Raw genomic sequence first — 22,315 nt, 5'->3', positions numbered from 1 at the left:
AATGCAATGAGAAAAATACAAAATTACTACTCTCTTCCCCAAGGCTTCTGTCAGGAGAAAAGGCAAGAGGGGGGAAAAAAGCTATGTTGAAAGCATGTGTTTGTTCCATTTATTTCAACAGATGGTTCACTGGCAGCCAAAGAATAGCAGTTATTATTAGTAGTATCAATGGGAGGAGCTGTACAAGTAATCAGGAAGGTACAGTTTGTGTTTAGGAGGACAGGAAAAAGAGCGAGGCAGATGGCTGTCTAACAGTCAAGACTACTGGCAGTCCTGTAAATGTGTTGTCACTGTGGCTGTCAGCACACTGAGTGGATTACACCAGACTACACAACTCAAATTCAGTTTATTTCAGTTGTAGCTGGATTAAAGTTAGGCAGTCACTGGACCAAGTGGAGATTAGGGATTACGTTAGATTACACATGGCTGACAGAGTCACAGACCAATAAAGTCTGCTGTACTTTGGCTTGTATCTGGTACATGCTACTGTAAGTGAGGGTGTTTTTTTTAACATTACCTTGAAAACAGAATCATGTGAGCATACTGAGAGCAGCTTGGTGGTTAACAGTTCTAATTGGTACAAATATAAACAAGCATGAATGTACAACCTGGCCATGCCATCTGAAATGCACTCTAAATGCCTTCCTCTGTGTAAAAAAAATAGTAGAAAGTAGAAAATAGTAGATATAACACCTCTTTCCAGTGTTATTATTCAGCTAATTATTAGCTAGATTCATTAGCCAACATAGCAACATCCTATTCTGAAAGGTGGCTCAAGCGTGAACTTGTGCTTTTCCAGCATGTGTAGGGTTTTCCATTTGATAAGTATTTAAAGGTGCTGGGAAAAATAAAAAAAATTAGGAAACTATTAGGCTAGTAAAGAGAGATGACCCTAATGCTATAGATGTCACCAAGACTCACGTATACCATTAACTGTGCAAAGGTTATAACCCAATCTTCATTTAATATTTTTCTAGGAAAAAAAAGAAAAAAAATTGAGTAAAAATTATTGAAGCATGTAAGCAGGCAAGGCAGTTTTTCTTTTTAATGTCCTGGCTGAAATTCAACCCCATTCACTTTTATATTTCCCCCCTGACCTCCTTACATCTTAGACAAAGACGTGAACCAAAGATTTCACACAATCAGACCTGTTGCCACTGCATTTCAGTCCAATTCTAGTGTAATTTGGCATACCACAGCCTTTTCCCCGTTTTCTATCCTTAAGAATAAGACCATTTCTGATGAGTGTCCAAAGACTTTCAGAAAGCCTAGAGAACTACTGCTCTACAATAAACATTACAAGAAAGCAAGAACTCTGCTTGGAAGCAAAAATATAAAAAAAATAAAGAGGGAACTTTTGTCTTTGGATTGGCAAGTAACAGGTCAGTGTTAGTGAAAGAATTTTAGTTTTAGGTAAGAATTCACTTAGAAAGCCAGCTTTGTTTATGTAATACAGTTTATGGTGCTAAACACTGTGAAACTGTGCTTTAAATATTGCATTTTGGATTCATTTACAACATTTTTCAATGTCATGATAATGACACAGCCACTTGTGTAATTGTGCTATGTCATTGTACTTGTGTAAAATAATAACAGCAGTGAGTGTTGCCTGCAGCTGCTTTGGCTGTTGAACTTTCCAACATCTTGTAGATGTTGCATCTGCTTTTAAAACCCAAATTATTTGTGAATCATTTCAGAACAAATGAACTTAAGAGTACTAAAGTTAGAAGTAAGTCCACCCCTAGGAATAAGAGATCCTTTTAGCCCGAGGATGTTTTTTGAATACAGCTCCTAGCTCTTTGTAGCAGTGTGCACCAACCGCTGTTTGTGTAATGCGACTCATAAAACCAACAAAGTGAGCACTTCAACTACTGGAAGGCTGTGTATCAAGTGACTAACATTATTTGGAACAATCATTTTCACAATAATCCTGAGGCAGTAATTGTAATGAGTGATTTAAAATGTTCTGATCCATCTGCTCTTTAGTGACAGATGTAATTACTAAGTGAAAACCTCAAACAGCAGTTTAACCACCTGCATTTTTGTTGTGCTCATATGTGACTGGTCTAGAGTGTGCTTCTGCTTTCTGACAGTAAAAACAAGGTACTGAGACAAAACTACTGCTAAGGCTTAGGCAGGGAGAGAGATAGAGTCAGAGGATCTGCTGTTTGATGTGTGAAAAGTGTCACACACGATAAGTTATCCGTGAAATAGGTGATTTCACAGTGTCCCTGCGAAACCCTGCTGAATAATAAAGTGTTGGTTGTTGGGAAGAGGAGATCAGGAGAGGTGAAAATCGGGAGAAATGTACGACAGAGAAGGACAGAACAACAGGGTAGAGGGGGCAAAATGTGGAGGGAAAATGATAGGATGCTTGTGATAAGGAAAGAAAAGGTTACAGCAAGAAGCTGTAACAGCAGGAAAGATAAGCAGAGGAAGGAAGTAAAGAGAATATAGTGAGAGTCTGGACATTAACTGCTTGTACACATTCAAAAATACAAAGAGCACTGTAGGAGCATGGAAGCCCACATATTTTTCACTGCTTTGATGTTCCTTGACACACTGGTATATAACTTTGATAAGGTGGCTTGCTAGCACCTGCCTTTATGAGGTAGAAATTAATTTTGAAAAGAAAAGTAAGCCACCAAAATGCTCATACAAGTTTCCCTGCAACCCAGTGATTGTTTCCCACATGTTACATTTTAAGCTCTGTATTTGCTCAGACATTGATGAATGTTTGAGTGGAAACAATTACCATATTGCTCATTCTACTCACTCAAAAAGGAAGCTTTGAAATCTAAATAGCTTCTTTTTTTATTTAATAAGCACAGGTTTTACAGCTTTGTTTTATTAGGATAGCTCTGTCTGTTTTAAAATATCTTATTTCAGGTTACTTCTTCCTGCTGTAGGCACATTGAGTGCCACTTGCACAGTAAATGCTCCCAAATACGTTTTTTCTGCTATTGGCTATTAATCAAATGTACCATGATACATTAGCTTGCGTGTGGTAAATGTGCTGCCTGCCACTGTAGCTATTTATTTTACTTTGATGTGGCGTGTGCAATACTGTGCAAAAGTCTTGAACCACCTTTCATTTATTTAGATGTTGCTAACAGGGAGACAGACTTCCCATTCAGTCCTTATGAATGAATGAATGAATATGAATATGAATATCGTTTTTGTTTGTAAGCCACTTACACTGACCTATGAGTCATTCAATTGTAAAAAGGCACCCAACTCAAGGTATGAGCCAGTGCGTTTTCTCTACACATAACAGACAACTTTAAATTGTATCTTTAATCACTTTGTTCCAAACACTTTGTTGCAAAAGCACATCATTTGTTTCTATTTCTTTAGTTGAAACTATGATTAATGCCATAGATCACACTGTTTGACAGGTATAACATAGTATTTCTTCACCCAACAATCCCAACAGTATCTTAGCAAAGAGGTTATATTGTTGGTAGCATTGCATTCTTTCTGTCTGTATACATGATAGCTCAAAAAGTACTAAATGAATTTAGATAACAGCTTTGTAGGGTTGTAGAGTGTGTTTATTTTAACAATCCATTCAAATTGGCTAACATCCACCAAGGTCGTCAAGGTTAACTCAATGATTTAGTGGTTTAAAAGGAACAAAAAGCCTTCGAACATATAACTTAGGAAACTGAATCTTATAAGTGTGGTGTGTATTGTCAAAATATAGAAAGGCGCCAATAGCTCAGTTGTTTGTGCATTAATTTTCATTTACTTCCTCTAATTTAAAAAACAAACAAACAAACATTTATATCCTAATTAATCCAGCAACAGTAAATAAATGTTATAAAATAAAGGGAGAGAGATGGGAATGGCACAATGCAAAATTCTGTAAATACACCAAATTGGAGCGGTTTATGGCCACAGCATTAAATCTCCAAGCCACAATTAAAATATTCCAGCTATTATATTTTTTTGTCAATATTGATGTGCTGGTAGGGAAGTGGATTGTGGCAAGATGCTGGATTGGTGCAAAGCCACTAATTGAATGTATTGCATCAAAAGAAAAGCAGATTAAAGTTTTAAAGTTCCTCGCAAAATAGATGATAGCAGTTTTGGTACTTTGCAACCTTAGTGAAGACATGTCTGTCCCCTATCTCCAATTCATTCTGTCTCAATCTATCTATCAGTCATTCCGAGAGGGTAGTTATAAGATAAAAACGAGATCGTTGAAAGCCGGTATTGATTTTGGTGATGTGCAGACAGATAGTGGTCTGGGAGATTTATGTTTAGCACTGTGATAATGTTGCTTTTATTTGTTACATTGGATAGCTGTATTCCTCCAGTGAATGGGTTTTACCTTTTCTAAACTCACTCTTTGTAGAAAAAAAGTATCAGACGGATAGCAAATAGAGCATTACCAGCCACCAGGCATAAACACCAGGAGTTCATCTTCATTTGCGTTTTCATTGGCATACTGTACGTGCTCATTAGCAGTTATAACACGCAGTGGAAGTGTTTAAAGCTAGAAGTGTCATTACACTGTTTACCCCGTTGTTAAAATAAAAGTGTTGCTGGGTCCCGTCTACACTCTTTCAACATGTCTCCTCCTCGTCTTTCATTTTTCACTTTTTTTGCCTCTTGCATTCCCTCCTCCTCCCCGTCTCTCTCTTCTATCACCTCTCCTTCTGTCTCGATTGAAAATCTGGGTTTTAAAGCACTTGTTTGAGTGTGACTGCTCAGTGCTATTTTGGGTATATACAGATATTGTCTATATCTGTATTTGGTGAAAGGGAAGAGACAGAACCAAGTGAGCCAAAAAGTGTTTAATTGCTGTGTTTGCCGCTGACCAACATTTCCTGTTTTTATGTGTGCTTCAAATGTAAACCGACTTTGCATTAAGTAAAGCAACAGCTCAGTGAAAGAGTGTAAAGTAGCTTGCGCATATTTCCAACTAACTAAAATAGGAATGGCTATAGTTTGGATTATAGTCTAGAAAAAGTCAACAGTTTTAGTTAGTCTAAATTGACAGAAAAATAATTTTTTAAGAATTATGAGTTTGCTACCTTGTCGTGGTGGAGGCATTTGTGTGTCCCAGGGATCTCAGGAGCTATGTTGACAAGGGACTTTCATCCCCTGGTAGGCTCTCCCATGGGGAATTAGTCCTGGGTGAGGGACCAGAAAAAGAGTCATTCAAAAATCCCTATGATTGATCTAGGAAACAGTTCACCCTGGCTGGGATAGGGTTACCGAGGCCTGCCCTGGAGCCCTGGAGCCAGGTCCATTAAGGGTGCCTGGTGCCTGGGCCTTAGTCCATGGGGCGCGGCGAGGCACAACCCAAAAAAGAGACATGGGTCCACCCTCTTGTAGGCTCACCACGCGGATGAGGCACTTACGTGCCAAATGACAATACAGAGTACCCAGCCTTCTTGGAGTCCCTCGGTGGGGTACTTGAGGGTACACCCCCTGTGGACTCTGTCGCCTCATTGGGAGACTTCAAAGCTCATGTGGGCAATGACAGTGAGACCTGGAGTGGCGTGATTGGGAGGAACGGGTTTCTGACAAGGATGTCTCCTAGATGCCTCGTGGGTATGGTGTTCCAGGCATGTCCCGCTGGGAGTAGGCCCCGGGGCAGACCCAGGCCAGCTGAGAGATTATATCTCTCAGCTGGCCTGGGAACGTCTTGGTGTTCCCCCAGACAAGCTGGAGGAGGTGGCTAAAGAGAGGGAGGTCTGGGCTTCTCTGCTGAGGCTGCTTCCACCGCGACCCTGCCACAGATAAGTGGAAGAAAATGGAAGGATGGATGGATTATGATTTAGGTATTTTTTTGACTAAATAAAGATTTTAAAGGCATTAAAGGAACTTAACCTCTATAATTACTGTCCTTATTGTTTCTTTGTGAAAAATAATGTTTGACAACATTTTTGATGACAATTTTGAGACAAAATCCCTACTTCAAATCTAAGAATGATTTATATAACCCTAAAAATCACAAGCTTTGGTAAAAGTCTGTACCCTCTTTACAAATCCTTTTCAAAACTTTCAATTAAATATAGAATGGAAAACTGCATCCATTTTTGGAGGGTGTAAACTTAGATTTTGGTGTATTGTTACCCATAAAGCTGCTGGGAAAATAAACCCTCTCTTTCATCATTGAATCCAGGCTTTATACCATTTAAGCATTGAGTGTGTGTATGTGTGTGAGTTTCGGTCTCTGGTTTCAGGCTTTTAAGATATTCCAGATAACACTTCTCTGCAACCATCCACTCAAGATACAGTTACTGTGTTTGTAGCGATGATTTATTCTCTGTGGACTTCTGCTGAGGCTATTGAAACCTAAACGGTGTTTAGCATTTGCAGTAGCCACACATTCACACGCACATCCACGCGCATCAACATTCACACACACACAGGCTATAGGGATGTTGCCTGAGGGAGCATTTTGCCTAGTTAAAAGCTCTTTATGTGTCAGAGACTCTCCAATTGTCCCTCTGAGAGATGAACCAATAGTTCAGGTTACAACAGGATGGCTTTACGATTGATGTAAACTTGCAGAACAAAGCTCACTTCAAAACTGAAAGGATAAATGACAGAAAAAAGGCATGAATGCAAATGTAAGCTTTAAAGAAATACAAAGAAAAGAACAAAATACACAAATATCTTGGATTGTGCCACAAGTGACACATTTATGTCGTTATTTTGTTGTTTGTGTTGATGCTACACTAGAAGAGTTACAGTGTATTTCGTAACCTTTAATGTGTGCCAAATTTGGTAAATGTGAAGACTTAAACAGTTGAATTCATATGCTTCTCTGGCAGCACATGCTCAGCAGCAAGACATAAAGGGATGGTTTAATTAGACACAGGTGCACCTTGTTGCCAAATTGCAAACATGCTTCTGAGGCAGAGCTGCTTGGGAACCAAAAATAACATTTTTTGAGCTGGAGCTTGACAGACAAAAGCAAACAACCTCAGAGAGGAGCCTAAATTCCAAACATGAAACTCATAAGAAAAAACATGGCAAAGTATGTCTTTGAAAGAAATCACCGAACAGCAAAGATAGATATCCGTTACTGTATAAGTTGTTACATGAAAAACCTCTTCCTATTGTCGCCATATTTAAAATCCTCTTTAGGTTTTTTAATCTACAGTTAAATTTTTCATGATTTACAGCAATCACAGCATGCATGACAATTAGTTATGTGCATGTAAACATCAAAGGATGAGGTGTCCTCAAAAGAATGATGTCTTGTGAATGCTGATGGGATCCAGCAGATTTTACAACATTGGCACACTTTGCCACGTGCCTTTGTGCCACTGTTTATTAGAGTTTTATGCCTGTGTTGTTTAGTTTTAATAATGTGAAATGCAGTGAGAAGTGCAGTGGGTTGCATCATATTTAACTGCTGGATTGTGCTATTTATGTTGATACTTCAAACCGTACTATTTTCTTTGAATCTTTGTTTCTGTAGCACCGTCCCCTGTGAGTGTGGTGAGGAAAGGTCATACAGGGAAGAGCAGCATTGCCCTTTCTTGGGCAGAGCCTGATCGTCCCAACGGCATCATCCTAGAGTATGAGATCAAGTATTTTGAAAAGGTAAAAAAAAAAATATTTATATATATATATTTTAAAATCTTTTCACAAAGCTGTGTACCTTTGTCTACTGCCCTTGGGCCAGTTGTGTTTTCCTAGTACCTCCCTGAACCTCTCGTACAGTAGAGGTTTCAGTTTTAAAAGCACTGGTTTGCCAGTTTAGTGTTTTAATGTATACAGTTTAGAACAATATGTACTATGAAATTAAATTTACTATACAACAGAAAACTCATTTGTAGGGTTCTTCTTGTTCAAGCTTTTGTTTTTAGTTGTACAATAAATATCATATTGACTTTAGTCCACAGACGCACACACATCATATAAACATTTCTGTTGATAAATACAGAGCCAAATGTCATTTTCAAAGTACATAGCTAATGACACTGGTTGTATCTGGCCTTTTTTAAGAGTATATATAAGAGTATATATATATATATATATTTAAGAAACTGACCATGCTTGAACAACCTCTAGCAGCACTTCCCCTTTGCCCTGTATAGCACATCTAATTTGTTACAGCTACAGATGTGTGTATCTTACTGAAATTGTGTTTTAAGCCAGGTCCAGTGAGAAAACTTTGACTTCAAAAGTCTTTGTAACAGCATAATAGCCTTTTCCCCCTTTTTTGTTAAGTTGGACTTAAGTAGGGACAGCAATTTGATGCTTCTGTGCAGATCATTGTTCCTGTGCCCTTCCTCTTTTCTGCCTGTAATCCTCTGATGTCTTCTTTTCTAAGGTCACAATAAAGGTACATTGGAGAGCAGGGTAGGGTTTGTGGTCAGTGGTGAGCTAATGGCATCTGGCTAATGGAGGCAGCATTTAGCTGAGTTAAAACCTGATGTGGTTACAGTTGGAAAAGTGATCCCTACACACAGGCATTTAGACACACTCATGCTCGCATATACCACAGGTAGCTGCGGAGAGAAAGCAGCAATAAGCTATATGCATACAATTTGGCAATACAATTATTGGGGCAACACATTTTTGACAATCAAAAGTACAAAAATGTTAGTAGAACACATGAATAAATTAAGCTAACATTCTCTTTCTTCAACTAAAGGAACAGGACTCCAGTTACACAATAATAAAATCCAAGGATACTGAAATGGTGGTGGAAGGCCTGAAGCCCTCTTCAGCTTACATCTTCCAGGTCAGAAATGGGTTTCACAAATTAAGAGACTGATAATGGAACTGGGATGACAAAAGGGAAGGAAAAAATATTTAAATATGTAGCGATGACAAAATAGTTTGTCAGTATTGCCTAAGATCAAGCAAATCCAAATGAATTAAAGTGAAGTATGGTGCATGAATGATATGATGCATTACAGGTACGAGCCAGGACCTCAGCAGGCTATGGTGCATTTAGCCGGCGCTTTGAATTCCAGACCAGCCCTTACTGTGAGTACACCAAAGAGAAGGAGAGAATGACAATACAATGAAGTTTAACTTGTACACAACTCCCACCTGTGTTCTGGGGCTGTATCAACAACAGATGCCAGGTGTGGTTTTGTCTTTGTGTACTGTGTGTAATCCCATGTCTTTTCTTTGGCAGTAACTGCTACTAGTGAGCGTGCTCAAGCTTCGATAGTAGCGGTGGCCATCACACTGGCTCTGGTCCTGCTGGCAGTGGTTGCTGGATTCCTGCTCAGTGGGCGGTAAGGCATAACCTATATACCTGCAAAAGAAAATCAAAATATGATATAAAAGTATATCCATGTGCATGTGCGTGTATATCACCAATATACACGCACATGCACATGGCAATAAAAACAAATACAAAATATTAGCATGAGAGTGCTACTGTGTTACTTTTAATAATGTTCCTGTTACTGGAAATATTGAATTAAAGTTACGGTCTGTAAAATCTAACCAGTAGATGTCATAGGAGTGCAGTCAACGGAGTTCTGTTTTCTTAATCTTCCCAATTTACCTGCATAATCCTAACCACGGTGGTCACTGTAGGACAAACAGCTCTGGACTTGAGGTGGCTGTAAAATTTAGTGATAGGAGTCCGACAGCAGTTGATGAGTCAGCGAAGCTCGCTGTTGTCTGATGACAGAGATATTGTGTTGAGTTATTGAGGATATCCTGAACTTTTCTGGTGGCAAGTGCTGTTGTTTTTGACGGTGTTGGCTCCTGTCAGTGGCATTAGTGAAACTTTTTTGGAGTGGCTCAAACATTGTTGAATAAAATGTGAGAAGGCAATCAAACTGTTTATCAGCATGAAAGTGTGATATTTTTGACACTCGAGCCTAAAATTTTCTGGCATGGTGTTAACTTATTACCAGCTGTTGTTGATTAGACGGGAAAGTCACGTGTCAGTAATTAATTGTGATATCAGGAATAAATAAGTATGTTTATGTACATTATGCATGTTTTCATGCGTTTGAGCCCTGAGTTGGGTTCAGAAGATGAGACTTGGACATTTTCTAGGACATTTTTTCCAGATGCCAGTTGGGTTGTATGTTTCATTCACATTTTTGCTTCTTTCATGAAGAAGCATAGGTATGATCTTTTATTTCATTTTAATTTTAAGGGACAGCTTAGATTGAGCAGTTTGGAGACAAAGTTAGAGAAGCAAGGCTGAGATCGCCTGAACGTGCAGAGGAAGGATAGTGGATATTAGGCAAAGGATGCTGAATATGGAGCTCCCAAGCAGGGGAAAAAGGAAGACCACAGAGAGATTTAATGGATCTAGTGAAGAAGGACATGCAAAGGGTTGGAATGGTACAGGAAGCTTATGGGATTGGGTCAAATGTAGGCAGATGTTCCACTGCGCTAACCCCTAGATGGAGAAGTTTAATGCTGAGGTTAAGTTTGTTGTTACTGGACTATGAAAGTGCAGTTTAAGAATTTGAAGTGTTCAATGGAAGAAAAAAAAAGAGGTCCAAGAGGTCAAAGACAATTTTTCTTCTTATTTTCTCCTTATTTAAAAAAAAAGAAGAAAAAAAAAAGCAGATAATAGTGCATATTCTTCTCTGTTTATTTTATGTACAATATTGTATGTTAGTTTAATAATGGTCCATCATCACTTTATCCATTTCTGACCTTATGCTGAGTAACAGACATTACAAATTTCAAATCTTGTTTCTGTCCCAGATATTTCTCTGTGGTTGAGCAGCATTATGGGATTAGACACATAGCTTGAAGTAAGACTTTTGTGATAGGTCAGGATTAAGGGTTGCTTTTTAGGTTATAACTACGGGGTGGATTCATATCAGTCAATTGGATTTTCCTCACATCTGGTAGCACAACCTTGCTCATAAGCATTTACCATTTCTCAGTCTACAAGTCTGTCGCATTTGCATGCCCCCATGTGCATATGACCTTCACTTTATCAGTAAAGTCAGGAAATTTGTTTTAATTATGAAAGAATGTTCCACACGTGCAGACACAAAACTGCAGACGGAGTGATAATAGACAGTAGAGAAAATAGTCAAAGCCAGAGTGAAAAATCATTAGAACTCTTGTATTCCTCTGTTTCTTCAGGGTAGTCAAAGCTCACATTTCAGTTTCTCTACTATATTTTGAGGTTTTCTAAGAATGAAAATAACATGTTCGTTTTTCTCCAAGATGCATATTGTTGCTTCATTTACGAAATGTTCTTCTCTCCTTCAGTATTAGGTCATCATTTAAACAGTTTAGGTTTGGTAAATGCACAATTTTAAAAAACTGTATTTAATGTTGAACATAAAATTATGATGTTGGAAAGAATTCAGAAACAAATCAGAACGATACAGAGTTGATTTCTGGTTTAGCCGAACAGAGATGAGGATTGCGGATCATTCCGGGGTTTTGTGTGTGGGGGAGGAGAGATGGAAGAATGCCAAATTTTCCAACGATGGATTTAGGGCACAAGCACCACAACCCCCTCCCACCAATGCATCTCCCACACACCCACTCATACATGACTCTCCAGACTACACACGCGTGCACAGAACACATGTGTGGATCCTAGCACATACGCACTGGTGTATGCATGGGTTAACACACATGTAGGCACACGCAAACACATGCATGAAGTTGGAGGGCATGCTCAAACCCCTTGACTCAACAAATCCAGCAAACTAAACACCCTCCAGGCAGACACACAAAACACGCACACACACAAATACAGACACACAGAGTCAACCCTCTCCAGCTGCCCATACAAACCCCTCTAGCCAAGCCTGGTTACCCTACAGAGAGGTCCAATGGGAAAGACTTGGACATGGCCCCGCTGTGTGTGTGTGCGTGTCTTCATCTGTCTTCAAGAACTAAAAGATAGGAAAAATTCTACCATCAGAAATACTTGTTTGACAAATGACTAAAATAAATCAGTAAATTTACATTGCAGATATTTTATTTGTTGCGTGGTGTGTTTTTGTGTTTGCATATAGGATCAAGTTTAAATTCATTACACATGTTTAATCTGGGTTATCTGTAATTATCTCTGATGCCAGTTGTAAAAATACTGACTTATAGAAGCTTTTTAAGCACAAACACACAAACATACAAATGAATGTCAGTTTTATCCACCAGGCTTACGCAGACATAATGGAAAAGAATATGATATAGACATAAACATAAGCCTTGCAGCTTCAAAAGTTCTGTTTTCGGTCTGGCCTTTCTTAAAAAGTGACAGATCTCTTTTTCCTGTTGCAAAAGTCAGAGTTGATATGTCGAGAAGGGCTTTCTTGGTTATTGATATTTTGTGGAAACTGCATTCCTTTGCTGACATCTTTTCTTTTCAGCAATATTTTTGAACACCTTAAAAGATGGGTTAGCAGATTCAGTGAGAAAATATAAAGCTTATTTTGCACTTAGATTCTTGGGGGAGGTGGCAGGGTTTGCTTTTCTTTGCTTGGGCTATTTTGTGAGATCACTATTCAAAAAGTATATTTTCCTGTGTTTTTTGTACTAGTTTGTACTAGGAAATAGTTGCCAAATGATATTACTTTGAGAGGAAACCACAGGGATCATTTCTTTTTTACTGCCTTCATCTCAAACTGCATTAATGCCGGAATTCATTCAGTCTACCTTGGAGACGGTGATAAATGTTAAAATACTTGCGCTATTTCAAAATAAAAGTCCCATTCTGAGAAATATCATCAGATGTAGTTATTCCCCCTCAGTGTATGTGTCATTGAGACAAGTATCATTTGACAACGATGCTTAGTCGCTGACTTTACATGTGTGTATTTAACAGCGCTTTGACATGACACTGGCACTAATGTTTTTGGATCACTTCTTCCTTAGGCGCTGTGGCTATAGCAAAGCAAAGCAAGATCCCGAAGAGGAAAAGATGCACTTCCACAATGGCCACAGTAGGTTAAAGCCCAGACTCGTTCTGTATGTGTCTGTCTATGTATGTGGGCTTAAGTTCATCCAAAGTTTACAGTACATGTACAGTACAGGGTTCACACAGCGGTCATGTCTGGTCATGCTATCTCATTTGGCATGTGCGTACTATAAGTACAGTTGACAGTGTTTTGCTAGAGTAGCTATTCACTGAATGGCACTGCCACAAACCGGGCTCATAGCTACCAGCAAACACATAGTTGGCAGACAACACATAGAGCTATGATGACTTATAGATTGTGACAGCTTAGTATATTTGTCCACATTTTTGGCATGACACCCTCTATCTATCTGTTGGTATGGAATCAAAGCCAACTGTGATTGGTATATCAACGCCAGAGTAGTCAGGAAAATAATACCATGTCCCAATACATGTGGGATACGGTTATATTGATTTGGACTGTGAAATAAAATGTTTAAAATTAGTGTTTATTATCTGCATGCCAAATTTGCAGGATGGATGAAAAGATGGTTGTCTTCTGGGAATAATTAATAGCACTAATTAATACATGTATCTTTTTTTAGGCGTATGAATCTATTGTACTCAAATAATAATGTTGCTCTGTGTGTGCTTCTGCAGTAAAATTTCCAGGGGTGCGTACTTATATCGATCCCCTCACCTATGAAGATCCCAACCAGGCAGTGCATGAATTTGCCCAGGAGATTGACGTTTCATACATCTCCATTGAAAGGATCATTGGTGCTGGTGGGTAAAAAATAATGTCTGCATCTGTGTGTGTACACCTTGGAGATCCACTGTTTAATATTTGGAGCATCAGTTTAAGCCTGTCTGTATTATCTTTAATTCAGAACCACAAAGGTAAACCTGTTTAATCGGTGCCCTGAAACAGCTTAACGTCACAAAATGCCTTATTAAAACACATAGCCTAATAGCATAATGACTCGAGCCTAATTCTGCCTTCTGTAGTATTGAAACATTTTCTCATTAACACTACTGCAGTGTATCATATTTTCTACAACCTTCATAAACCTGTCACATTCATAATTGCATAAGCTTACATAAGCATAAGTCAAGAGTGTGCTTAAAAGCAACATTGCGCACAGACACAAATAATGTTTCCACTGACAAAAATGTTGACTGACCACATTTATTAGCTTCAAGCGCTTTAGCCAATTTCAAGATTGGCCCCTTAAAGTAATAAGCTGTACGAACACAGTGGGTCAGGCACAAAATTTCAGCTTTACTTAAAGAAAATCTATCTGTCTAGTCAAGGTTGATTTGCCATTTCATAATAGTTTTTACAGGTCAGGTTCAACTGAAATGTTCATGCCACTCTTAATGTCTACCTTTTTTTTCCTCAGGGGAATTTGGTGAAGTGTGCAGTGGACCGCTGAGGCTGCCCGGGAAACGAGAGATCCAGGTTGCCATTAAGACCTTGAAAGCAGGCTACACAGAGCAGCAAAGACGTGACTTTCTTTGGGAGGCGTCAATCATGGGCCAGTTTAACCACCCAAACATCATCCGTCTGGAGGGTGTGGTTACTAAGAGTGAGTTATCAGCATGTGTATCCCTATTTATGTTTAATACGCTGTGTTTTGTGTGAAACTGCATCCTGTAAGATCTAGCACATATTGGATGTCAAAACGTAAGTAAAACTCACAGCAGTTGTTTGGTGTAGATATACAGTGGGGCAAAAAAGTATTTAGTCAGCCACCGATTGTGCAAGTTCCCCCACTTAAAATGATGACAGAGGTCAGTAATTTGCACCAGAGGTACACTTCAACTGTGAGAGACAGAATGTGAAAAAAAAATCCATGAATTCACATGGTAGGATTTGTAAAGAATTTATTCGTAAATCAGGGTGGAAAATAAGTATTTGGTCACCTCAAACAAGGAAAATCCCTGGCTCTCACAGACCTGTAACGTCTTCTGTAAGAAGCTTTTCTGTCCCCCACTCGTTACCTGTATGAATGGCACCTGTTTGACCTCATCATCTGTATAAAAGACACCTGTCCACAGCCTCAACCAGTCAGACTCCAAACTCCGCCATGGCCAAGACCAAAGAGCTTTCGAAGGACACCAGGAAAAGAATTGTAGACCTGCACCAGACTGGGAAGAGTGAATCTACAATAGGCAAGCAGCTTGGTGTGAAAAAATCAACTGTGGGAGCAATCATCAGAAAATGGAAGACATACAAGACCACTGATAATCTCCCTCGATCTGGGGCTCCACGCAAGATCTCATCCCGTGGGGTCAAAATGATCATGAGAACGGTGAGCAAAGATCCCAGAACCACACGGGGGGACCTGGTGAATGACCTGCAGAGAGCTGGGACCAAAGTAACAAAGGTCACCATCAGTAACACACTACAACGGCAGGGAATCAAATCCCGCAGTGCCAGACGTGTTCCGCTGCTGAAGCCAGTGCATGTCCAGGCCCGTCTGAAGTTTGCCAGAGAGCACATGGATGATACAGCAGAGGATTGGGAGAATGTCATGTGGTCAGATGAAACCAAAGTAGAACTTTTTGGTATAAACTCAACTCGTCGTGTTTGGAGGAAGAAGAATACTGAGTTGCATCCCAAGAACACCATACCTACTGTGAAGCATGGGGGTGGAAACATCATGCTATGGGGCTGTTTTTCTGCCAAGGGGACAGGACGACTGATCCGTGTTAAGGACAGAATGAATGGGGCCAAGTATCGTGAGATTTTGAGCCAAAACCTCCTTCCATCAGTGAGAACTTTGAAGATGAAACGAGGCTGGGTCTTCCAACATGACAATGATCCAAAACACACCGCCCGGGCAACAAAGGAGTGGCTCCGTAAGAAGCATTTGAAAGTCCTGGAGTGGCCTAGCCAGTCTCCAGACCTCAACCCCATAGAAAATCTGTGGCGGGAGTTGAAAGTCCGTGTTCCTCGGCGACAGCCCCAAAACATCACTGCTCTTGAGAAGATCTGCATGGAGGAATGGGCCAAAATACCAGCTACTGTGTGTGCAAACCTGGTAAAGACCTATAGTAAACGTTTGACCTCTGTTATTGCCAACAAAGGTTATGTTACAAAGTATTGAGTTGTATTTTTGTTATTGACCAAATACTTATTTTCCACCCTGATTTACGAATAAATTCTTTACAAATCCTACCATGTGAATTCATGGATTTTTTTTTCACATTCTGTCTCTCACAGTTGAAGTGTACCTCTGGTGCAAATTACTGACCTCTGTCATCATTTTAAGTGGGGGAACTTGCACAATCGGTGGCTGACTAAATACTTTTTTGCCCCACTGTATAGGAATCTTAAGCCTTGCTATGTCATTTTAAACTTGCATGCTGTACTTAATCAGTCCTGTAGTTTAACAGGTTTTCCTTTTCAACTTTTTTTCTGACTTACACAGTCTGCTTGTCAAGTTCAACAGTATCTAATACATTAACTTTTGAAAGCAACTGGAAAGCTGACAATTCATTTTCAACCCTATAATCTGTTTTACCTTCATGAAGATTAACATATTTCTTTCTTCTTTTTTTTTTTTTTTTGCATAACTGAGTGTTGATCTAGCTGCTAAGTTTATGGTGGCCCTGAGAAGCCAAACAGGCGGCAACTTAAGAAAACACCAGCAATAAGAAAAACGGTGCAAAAGCACACAAAACACAACGGAGATAGGTGGAAAAAAACAGAAAAGGAAAAACGAAAATGGAAATGGGAGAAAACAGATTTCCAAAAGCACAAGGGAAGTGTTTCTGGGGAGACAGAGTGTGTAATCTCATGATTCATATAATACTGATGATGGATTTTTAGGCTAATAGTTAGGCTAACACACTTCTCATCTTTCCTTACAAAACCGATAGATCCTCCACTTCTTTTAAGTGTCTCCCAGCACAATTCTTAGCATATTTTGGTTCCCGCACCTGGTCCGTCAGGTTATTGTCTCCCCAGAAACACTTCCTTGTGCTTTTGGAAATCTGTTTTCTTCTATTTCCGTTGTGTTTTGTGTGCTTTTGCAGTGTTTTTCTTATTGCTGGTGTTTTCTGCAGTCCGTTTGGCTTCTCAGGGTCACCGTATAAGTTGCTGTTAAGGGTTGTTCTCATGCGTACAAATGTTTACATCTCAGTTTAATGTTTGGAAAAATTGCATGCACAATGTCAGATAAAGAATTGATTATTTTAACTGAGAAGTAAGTCATATTTCAAGCAAAAAATGGCACACATGATATGTCCTTATTCTATTTTTTTTGTTTTGTTTGTATATAATATAAACTTTGGAATTGGATCATTAGAGGATATTTTACTTTGTGTCGCTATCTAGATAAATGGTAAAAACAAAATCTTCCAGCTAATGGCAAAACTATGATTTCAAAATATTTGCTTATTAACGTGAAGTATTTTATTGGTGATTTTGTTTTTTCTTCTTCTCAGGCAAGCCGGTGATGATCATCACAGAATACATGGAGAATGGCTCATTGGACACTTTTCTCAAGGTAAAATATACAGGAGAAGGGTCTGAGAGAAGAAATACTTAAAAAAGGACCCTGGATAAAATACAAACCCACTCTGATTCTCCAAAAATCTTTTTTAAGCAGAATTATATCATCTCAGTTTTAGTGTTGTCTGTAACATCTCAATGGACTGAAGGATGCTGGAAACAGACAGTGGTGCACACATTGAGACAACAGTGGTTCATAACAGAAAGATGGCAGTTAAAGCAGTAACAGCTTTTAAGCAGAAAACAGATACAGATGTGTTCAGGCGATGGAAGTAATATTTCTAATAATAATGTATTTTGTATAGCACTTTTCAAAACATAGAGTTAAAAAGCGCTTCACAGTTCAATTAAAAGCCACAAATTGAAGATAAGTATACATGTTCAAACATGCAGACACAGGCATACGGTCAGGATTTCGTTTCAACATACATGCAAAAAAGTCGCACATTATGGCAAAAAATTAAAAGTTTAAAATTAAAGGAACACTAACCTATACACATTAGTTATCAGTAGTCATTTTAAACAAATAAGAGTCGCCTGACCTGACTGACTGAGGAAGTCTGTTTCACAGTTTGGGTGCAACAACCTCAAAAGCACGGTCAGCTCTGGTTTTAAAATCAGAACAAAAGACAGTTAGGAGACCCTGGTTAGACAACTGAAGAGGCCAGCTGCATTGATAAGGTCAAGGAAGGAAGATAACATGATGAGAAACACAAAATAGTAGTGAATAATCAGAGAATCTGAGTTCATCTGCATGGGGCAGATTTAAGGCACATTTAAATATTGAAATGCTTTCTCACCTTTACTATGACACAGATCACCTCACCAGAATATATAAAGTCACTAAGCCTTCAGAGTTGGAATAATGCCTTTCCTGCGTAAATGAAAGTACTGCCTTCATCGCGAGTAGAATGTGGAATTTAATGAAGAGGCAGGCTGAAATAAATATTCCCTCTTCAGACCACTTAACAGTCTGTTCACTGCCTACAGTGGCACAACTCTCAGGTAGCAGACAAGTCTAATTCCTGCATGAGAAAAACTATAAATTTTTTCAAGAGTCTTGCTAATGAAGAGATGAAATACATAAGATTCAATCAGTATTCAGCACTGAAGATAGTTAAAGTGTTTTTTTTAAAACAAAAAAAAAAACAAAAAAACAACAACAACAACGGAGGAAAGGGGAGAGTAAAATGCTTCTGGTTTGAGGTGTTGGTTTACTTGCTTGAAAGGCATTGCAGACAGGAACAATCAGAAATCTCATCTGAAGGGAATGATCTCATTTTGGCTGCATGGAAAAGGGGGATGCTGTGAGACAAAAATACAGATAAGTGTGTGTTACAGAGCTGTGGTGAGTGAAAACTGCTGATATGACTGTCCTGTGTGTCATGGGGAATAAACCTGAATGGCAAAGGGGAAGCAGGGAAGATGGGCCACTAGCAGACGGTGCAGCACAGAAAACCCTTAGAAGTAATTACATGGATGGCTGGTGTACTGAGGCCAGTATAAATGACACAGCTATTTGAAAACCAGAGGCTGGACTGGGTCCTGGATTAGCTGTCACAGCTATGGACAATGTACTGTGAGGCTACTAACTCACATCTTTGGCTTAACATCTCATTTCACATGTAAGTGGGATGTTCTGCTGCGAGTGGATAGAAAAAACTATTTGTTGAAACTGTGAGCTGCATGTCTGCTGTCAAAATGTGAAGAGTGGATGAGGGGAATGTTGATAGTTTACATTTGGATTGGAAGGAGCAAAAGCTTAAACTAACAATGAGAGCCTACCAATGAGAGGGGAAAAAGCTAAGAGGAAATCTAGTGAAAGAGTCTTCCATACCAGGGAAAAAGCCATCACTGTGTATGCAGTTTTCAATATTAGCTTAATTACTAAGTGGTAAGGTAACTTGTCATCCAATGCTGTTGCTTGAATTATTTCTTTGGCAAAAAGCGTGCTTCATTTTTCTCACATTTTGAACAACCGATTTAGCATCGTTCTTCTATACAGATTGGAAGAGTAGCAGAAAGGTTAAGTCAGGTATTGCAGGGAGGAAGGGGAAAGATGAATTACTTGGGGAGACACGCGTCTGTACAGGAGACAGTCATTTCATAAAACATGATGTGATTCAAGGCAGCAGGGTGACACTGAACCCTGGGCAGGAATCATGGAAATATTAATGCTTTAGGTCATTTCATAGAGCAGGAGGTCTGACTTGAAGTGCATAGTTGATTGGATGACCATCACTGACACTTATAGAGGGAAAATGGTCAGCTCCAGAGCTAAATACTAGAAATATAAATGTAAATTATGTGTATTTTCAGAGTAAAGTGCTTATGGATATTCTCTATAATTATCACATAAAACTAGAGCATTAGGGTTAGATAAGCTGACTTGCCTTGCTGACACAATATGGTAATCAGATCTGTATTGATCAGTGGTTATGTGGCTACAACCAAACCAATACTGGAGAATATATTTCAGCTTTTAATCTTTCTTCCTGCTTCACGATCCACAACCTGTGCTGTTGGTTGGTAGCTGTTAGAGAAAAACAGAAAAAGTAATCCCAACATTTGCTGCAGTGGCACCATAACAGCCATCGGCAAAATCCAGGGGGAGAAGCTGAAAAGGAGCCTTTTCCCATCTTTCTTTATATTATCTTGTCCCTCTTGGGGGGACACTCCCACTGGGTTTAAATCTGGGACTCTCCACCATTTGACCCTGGAACTGAAGAAGCTTCTCAGATGAGAGGTGAAACGTCTTCAAGCAACTTAAAGAAGTCCAGGCGCTTTTCTTTCCAAGCTCCTTAGACTACGATGACCTGGATGACTGAGAACCTTCACAGACACATATAGAGTTACACTATCCTGTCCTGTCTGGCAGCTTTTATAAGGCCAGCTCTATAAACTCTCTATAGGCCCCTTTTTTAAGGTTTATCTGTTTATGTCTTCATTTCTATTCATGTTATTTTTTGTTAATACATTATATGTGGTACATCGTATATGATACATTATAGACTAGATTTATTTACACTATATTCAATTGTTTAGATAAAGATACCAAAGCAAATTATTAAGAATGTCTTTCCACCTTTGTCCCTTCTTTCTACATAGAAAAATGATGGCCAGTTTACTGTAATCCAGCTGGTTGGTATGCTGCGTGGGATTGCATCTGGCATGAGGTATAAAGAAAACCAACAAACACACTGTGTTTTCGAACTCATTAACGTGCAGTGTTTGTGTTTAACCCTTCTTCTCTTTGTGTTGACAAATGTAGATACTTGTCTGACATGGGCTATGTCCACCGTGATCTAGCGGCTCGTAACATCCTGGTCAACAGTAACCTTGTGTGTAAAGTGTCTGATTTTGGTCTATCCCGAGTCCTGGAAGATGATCCGGAGGCTGCATATACCACACGGGTAAAGCTGCACAAATTTCTGAAGCCAGTGGTAATTACATATCTTAAAGTTGTTTGTCAGGCTAACTGCCCAAAGTCTGTTCAATTTAAATTATATAAGACTGTAATATATATCAGAGCAAAGATATTTAAAAGGTGCATGCAAGCGAGTAGCATTCACTTAACTTTCTTTTGATCAACTAATAAATTAATCACCTGACTGCCTCAGTGTGGGTGTTAGGGAAGAGGGCAGCACACTGTTGTCTTTAAAGTTATTTACATTTAATATGGGTTGTGTCAGAGCATGACTCTGCCTTATCAAACTTTGGATTAAATGAAAAACTGACACACAAAATAGTCTTCCCACTAAATACACACCTAGACACTTTAACTAACACACACTGACACACACACACACAGAGACAACAGCAGCAGGCCTTAAATTGAGCTGTATATCCCAGGCTGAGTGGCGTTCTGTCAGCCAGAGATGGCCTGCTTCCTGCTGGAGGAGGTCCAATTAGTACTCAGCTCAGTCTCTGCAACACTCAATTAGCACTGAGTCTTGCTGCCTTAGTGCCAAATATCCTGTCACTCACCTCTCACTGCCAGGCTACATCTCTTCTTGCTCTCTCTCTCTATCACTGTCTGGGTCTCCTTCCCTGACAGAGCAGTGAGAATAACATAATTCACACCCTTCAAATAATCAGAGCTTGAGATATCCTGCTGCTGTGTTCATCAATACTGCATCAAGCTAATTTCACTACTCAGCAGCTGAAAACACACTTTCCTGTGGAACTCAGCAGTCTTTCTGTGAACTTTTTTTTTTTATATTTGCAATGAAAGCATGATAATGAAGATGAGTAAAAAATAGAGGAATCACAGGGCCCCCGACAGTTAGGATAGGGAATTTGTATAAGAAAGTGAAACTTGGTATCATGAATGTGTTCCTAAATTGGTATCCATTAGGGGAAATTTGGATTGGACCACATGCGGAAGAAGTGTCTCAATTAAGGTCTGTTCTTGGTTTCCATCCTCATGATACAAAAGATGAAAATGTTGAATGACGGCAGCTGTATTTACTGCTGTAGCTCTGGACAAGCGTAGCTCGAGTCTATTTATTTATGTGAACATATCAGATTTCTTCATAATAAAGCGGCACAACACACGAAAATTTGAGGTTATATTTTCCAAGCCCGAGGTTCCTTTAAATGCCTCAATGTGTTTGGATCATCTGGTAAACACTGTATTTTGTTACAGGGCGGAAAGATTCCCATTCGCTGGACGGCTCCAGAAGCAATTGCATACAGGAAGTTCACCTCGGCTAGTGATGTGTGGAGTTATGGGATTGTCATGTGGGAAGTGATGTCATACGGAGAGAGGCCCTACTGGGAGATGTCCAATCAAGACGTACGTTTTTAAGACATTTTAAGGAAAAGTTAGTTTTCTTTAATCTTGTGAGTAATGCATGTAGTATTTGCTGGATTTTACAACTGCAGTCGTATCAGATGGTGATGCGTGAGCTTGCAGTACTTGATTCATCACCACACACATGCATCAATTTCCCACCCACCCA

At 39.3% G+C, this 22,315-nt stretch overlaps 1 protein-coding gene across 2 annotated transcripts in view; it reads left to right on the top strand.

Annotated features, from left to right (window-relative positions):
• unm_sa34860 (un-named sa34860) overlaps positions 1-22,315 on the top strand; it is a 62,806-nt gene that overhangs the window by 30,818 nt on the left and 9,673 nt on the right. For both annotated transcript variants that reach the window (XM_006795579.3, XM_006795578.3), the window contains exons 6-16: positions 7,448-7,572; positions 8,630-8,719; positions 8,898-8,967; positions 9,122-9,224; positions 12,808-12,875; positions 13,490-13,615; positions 14,233-14,418; positions 17,285-17,346; positions 20,460-20,527; positions 20,623-20,764; positions 22,000-22,149. In XM_006795579.3, the coding sequence (XP_006795642.1) occupies positions 7,448-7,572; positions 8,630-8,719; positions 8,898-8,967; positions 9,122-9,224; positions 12,808-12,875; positions 13,490-13,615; positions 14,233-14,418; positions 17,285-17,346; positions 20,460-20,527; positions 20,623-20,764; positions 22,000-22,149 (1,190 nt within the window). The remainder of the gene's footprint in view (positions 1-7,447; positions 7,573-8,629; positions 8,720-8,897; positions 8,968-9,121; positions 9,225-12,807; positions 12,876-13,489; positions 13,616-14,232; positions 14,419-17,284; positions 17,347-20,459; positions 20,528-20,622; positions 20,765-21,999; positions 22,150-22,315) is intronic.

This window comes from Neolamprologus brichardi, chromosome 7, assembly GCF_056152115.1.
Source record: "Neolamprologus brichardi isolate AB-2024 chromosome 7, ASM5615211v1, whole genome shotgun sequence".
In the NCBI taxonomy this organism is placed as follows: domain Eukaryota; kingdom Metazoa; phylum Chordata; class Actinopteri; order Cichliformes; family Cichlidae; genus Neolamprologus; species Neolamprologus brichardi.
The sequence above is the reverse complement of the archived record's forward strand: the minus strand, read 5'-3'. Positions and strand labels throughout refer to the sequence as shown.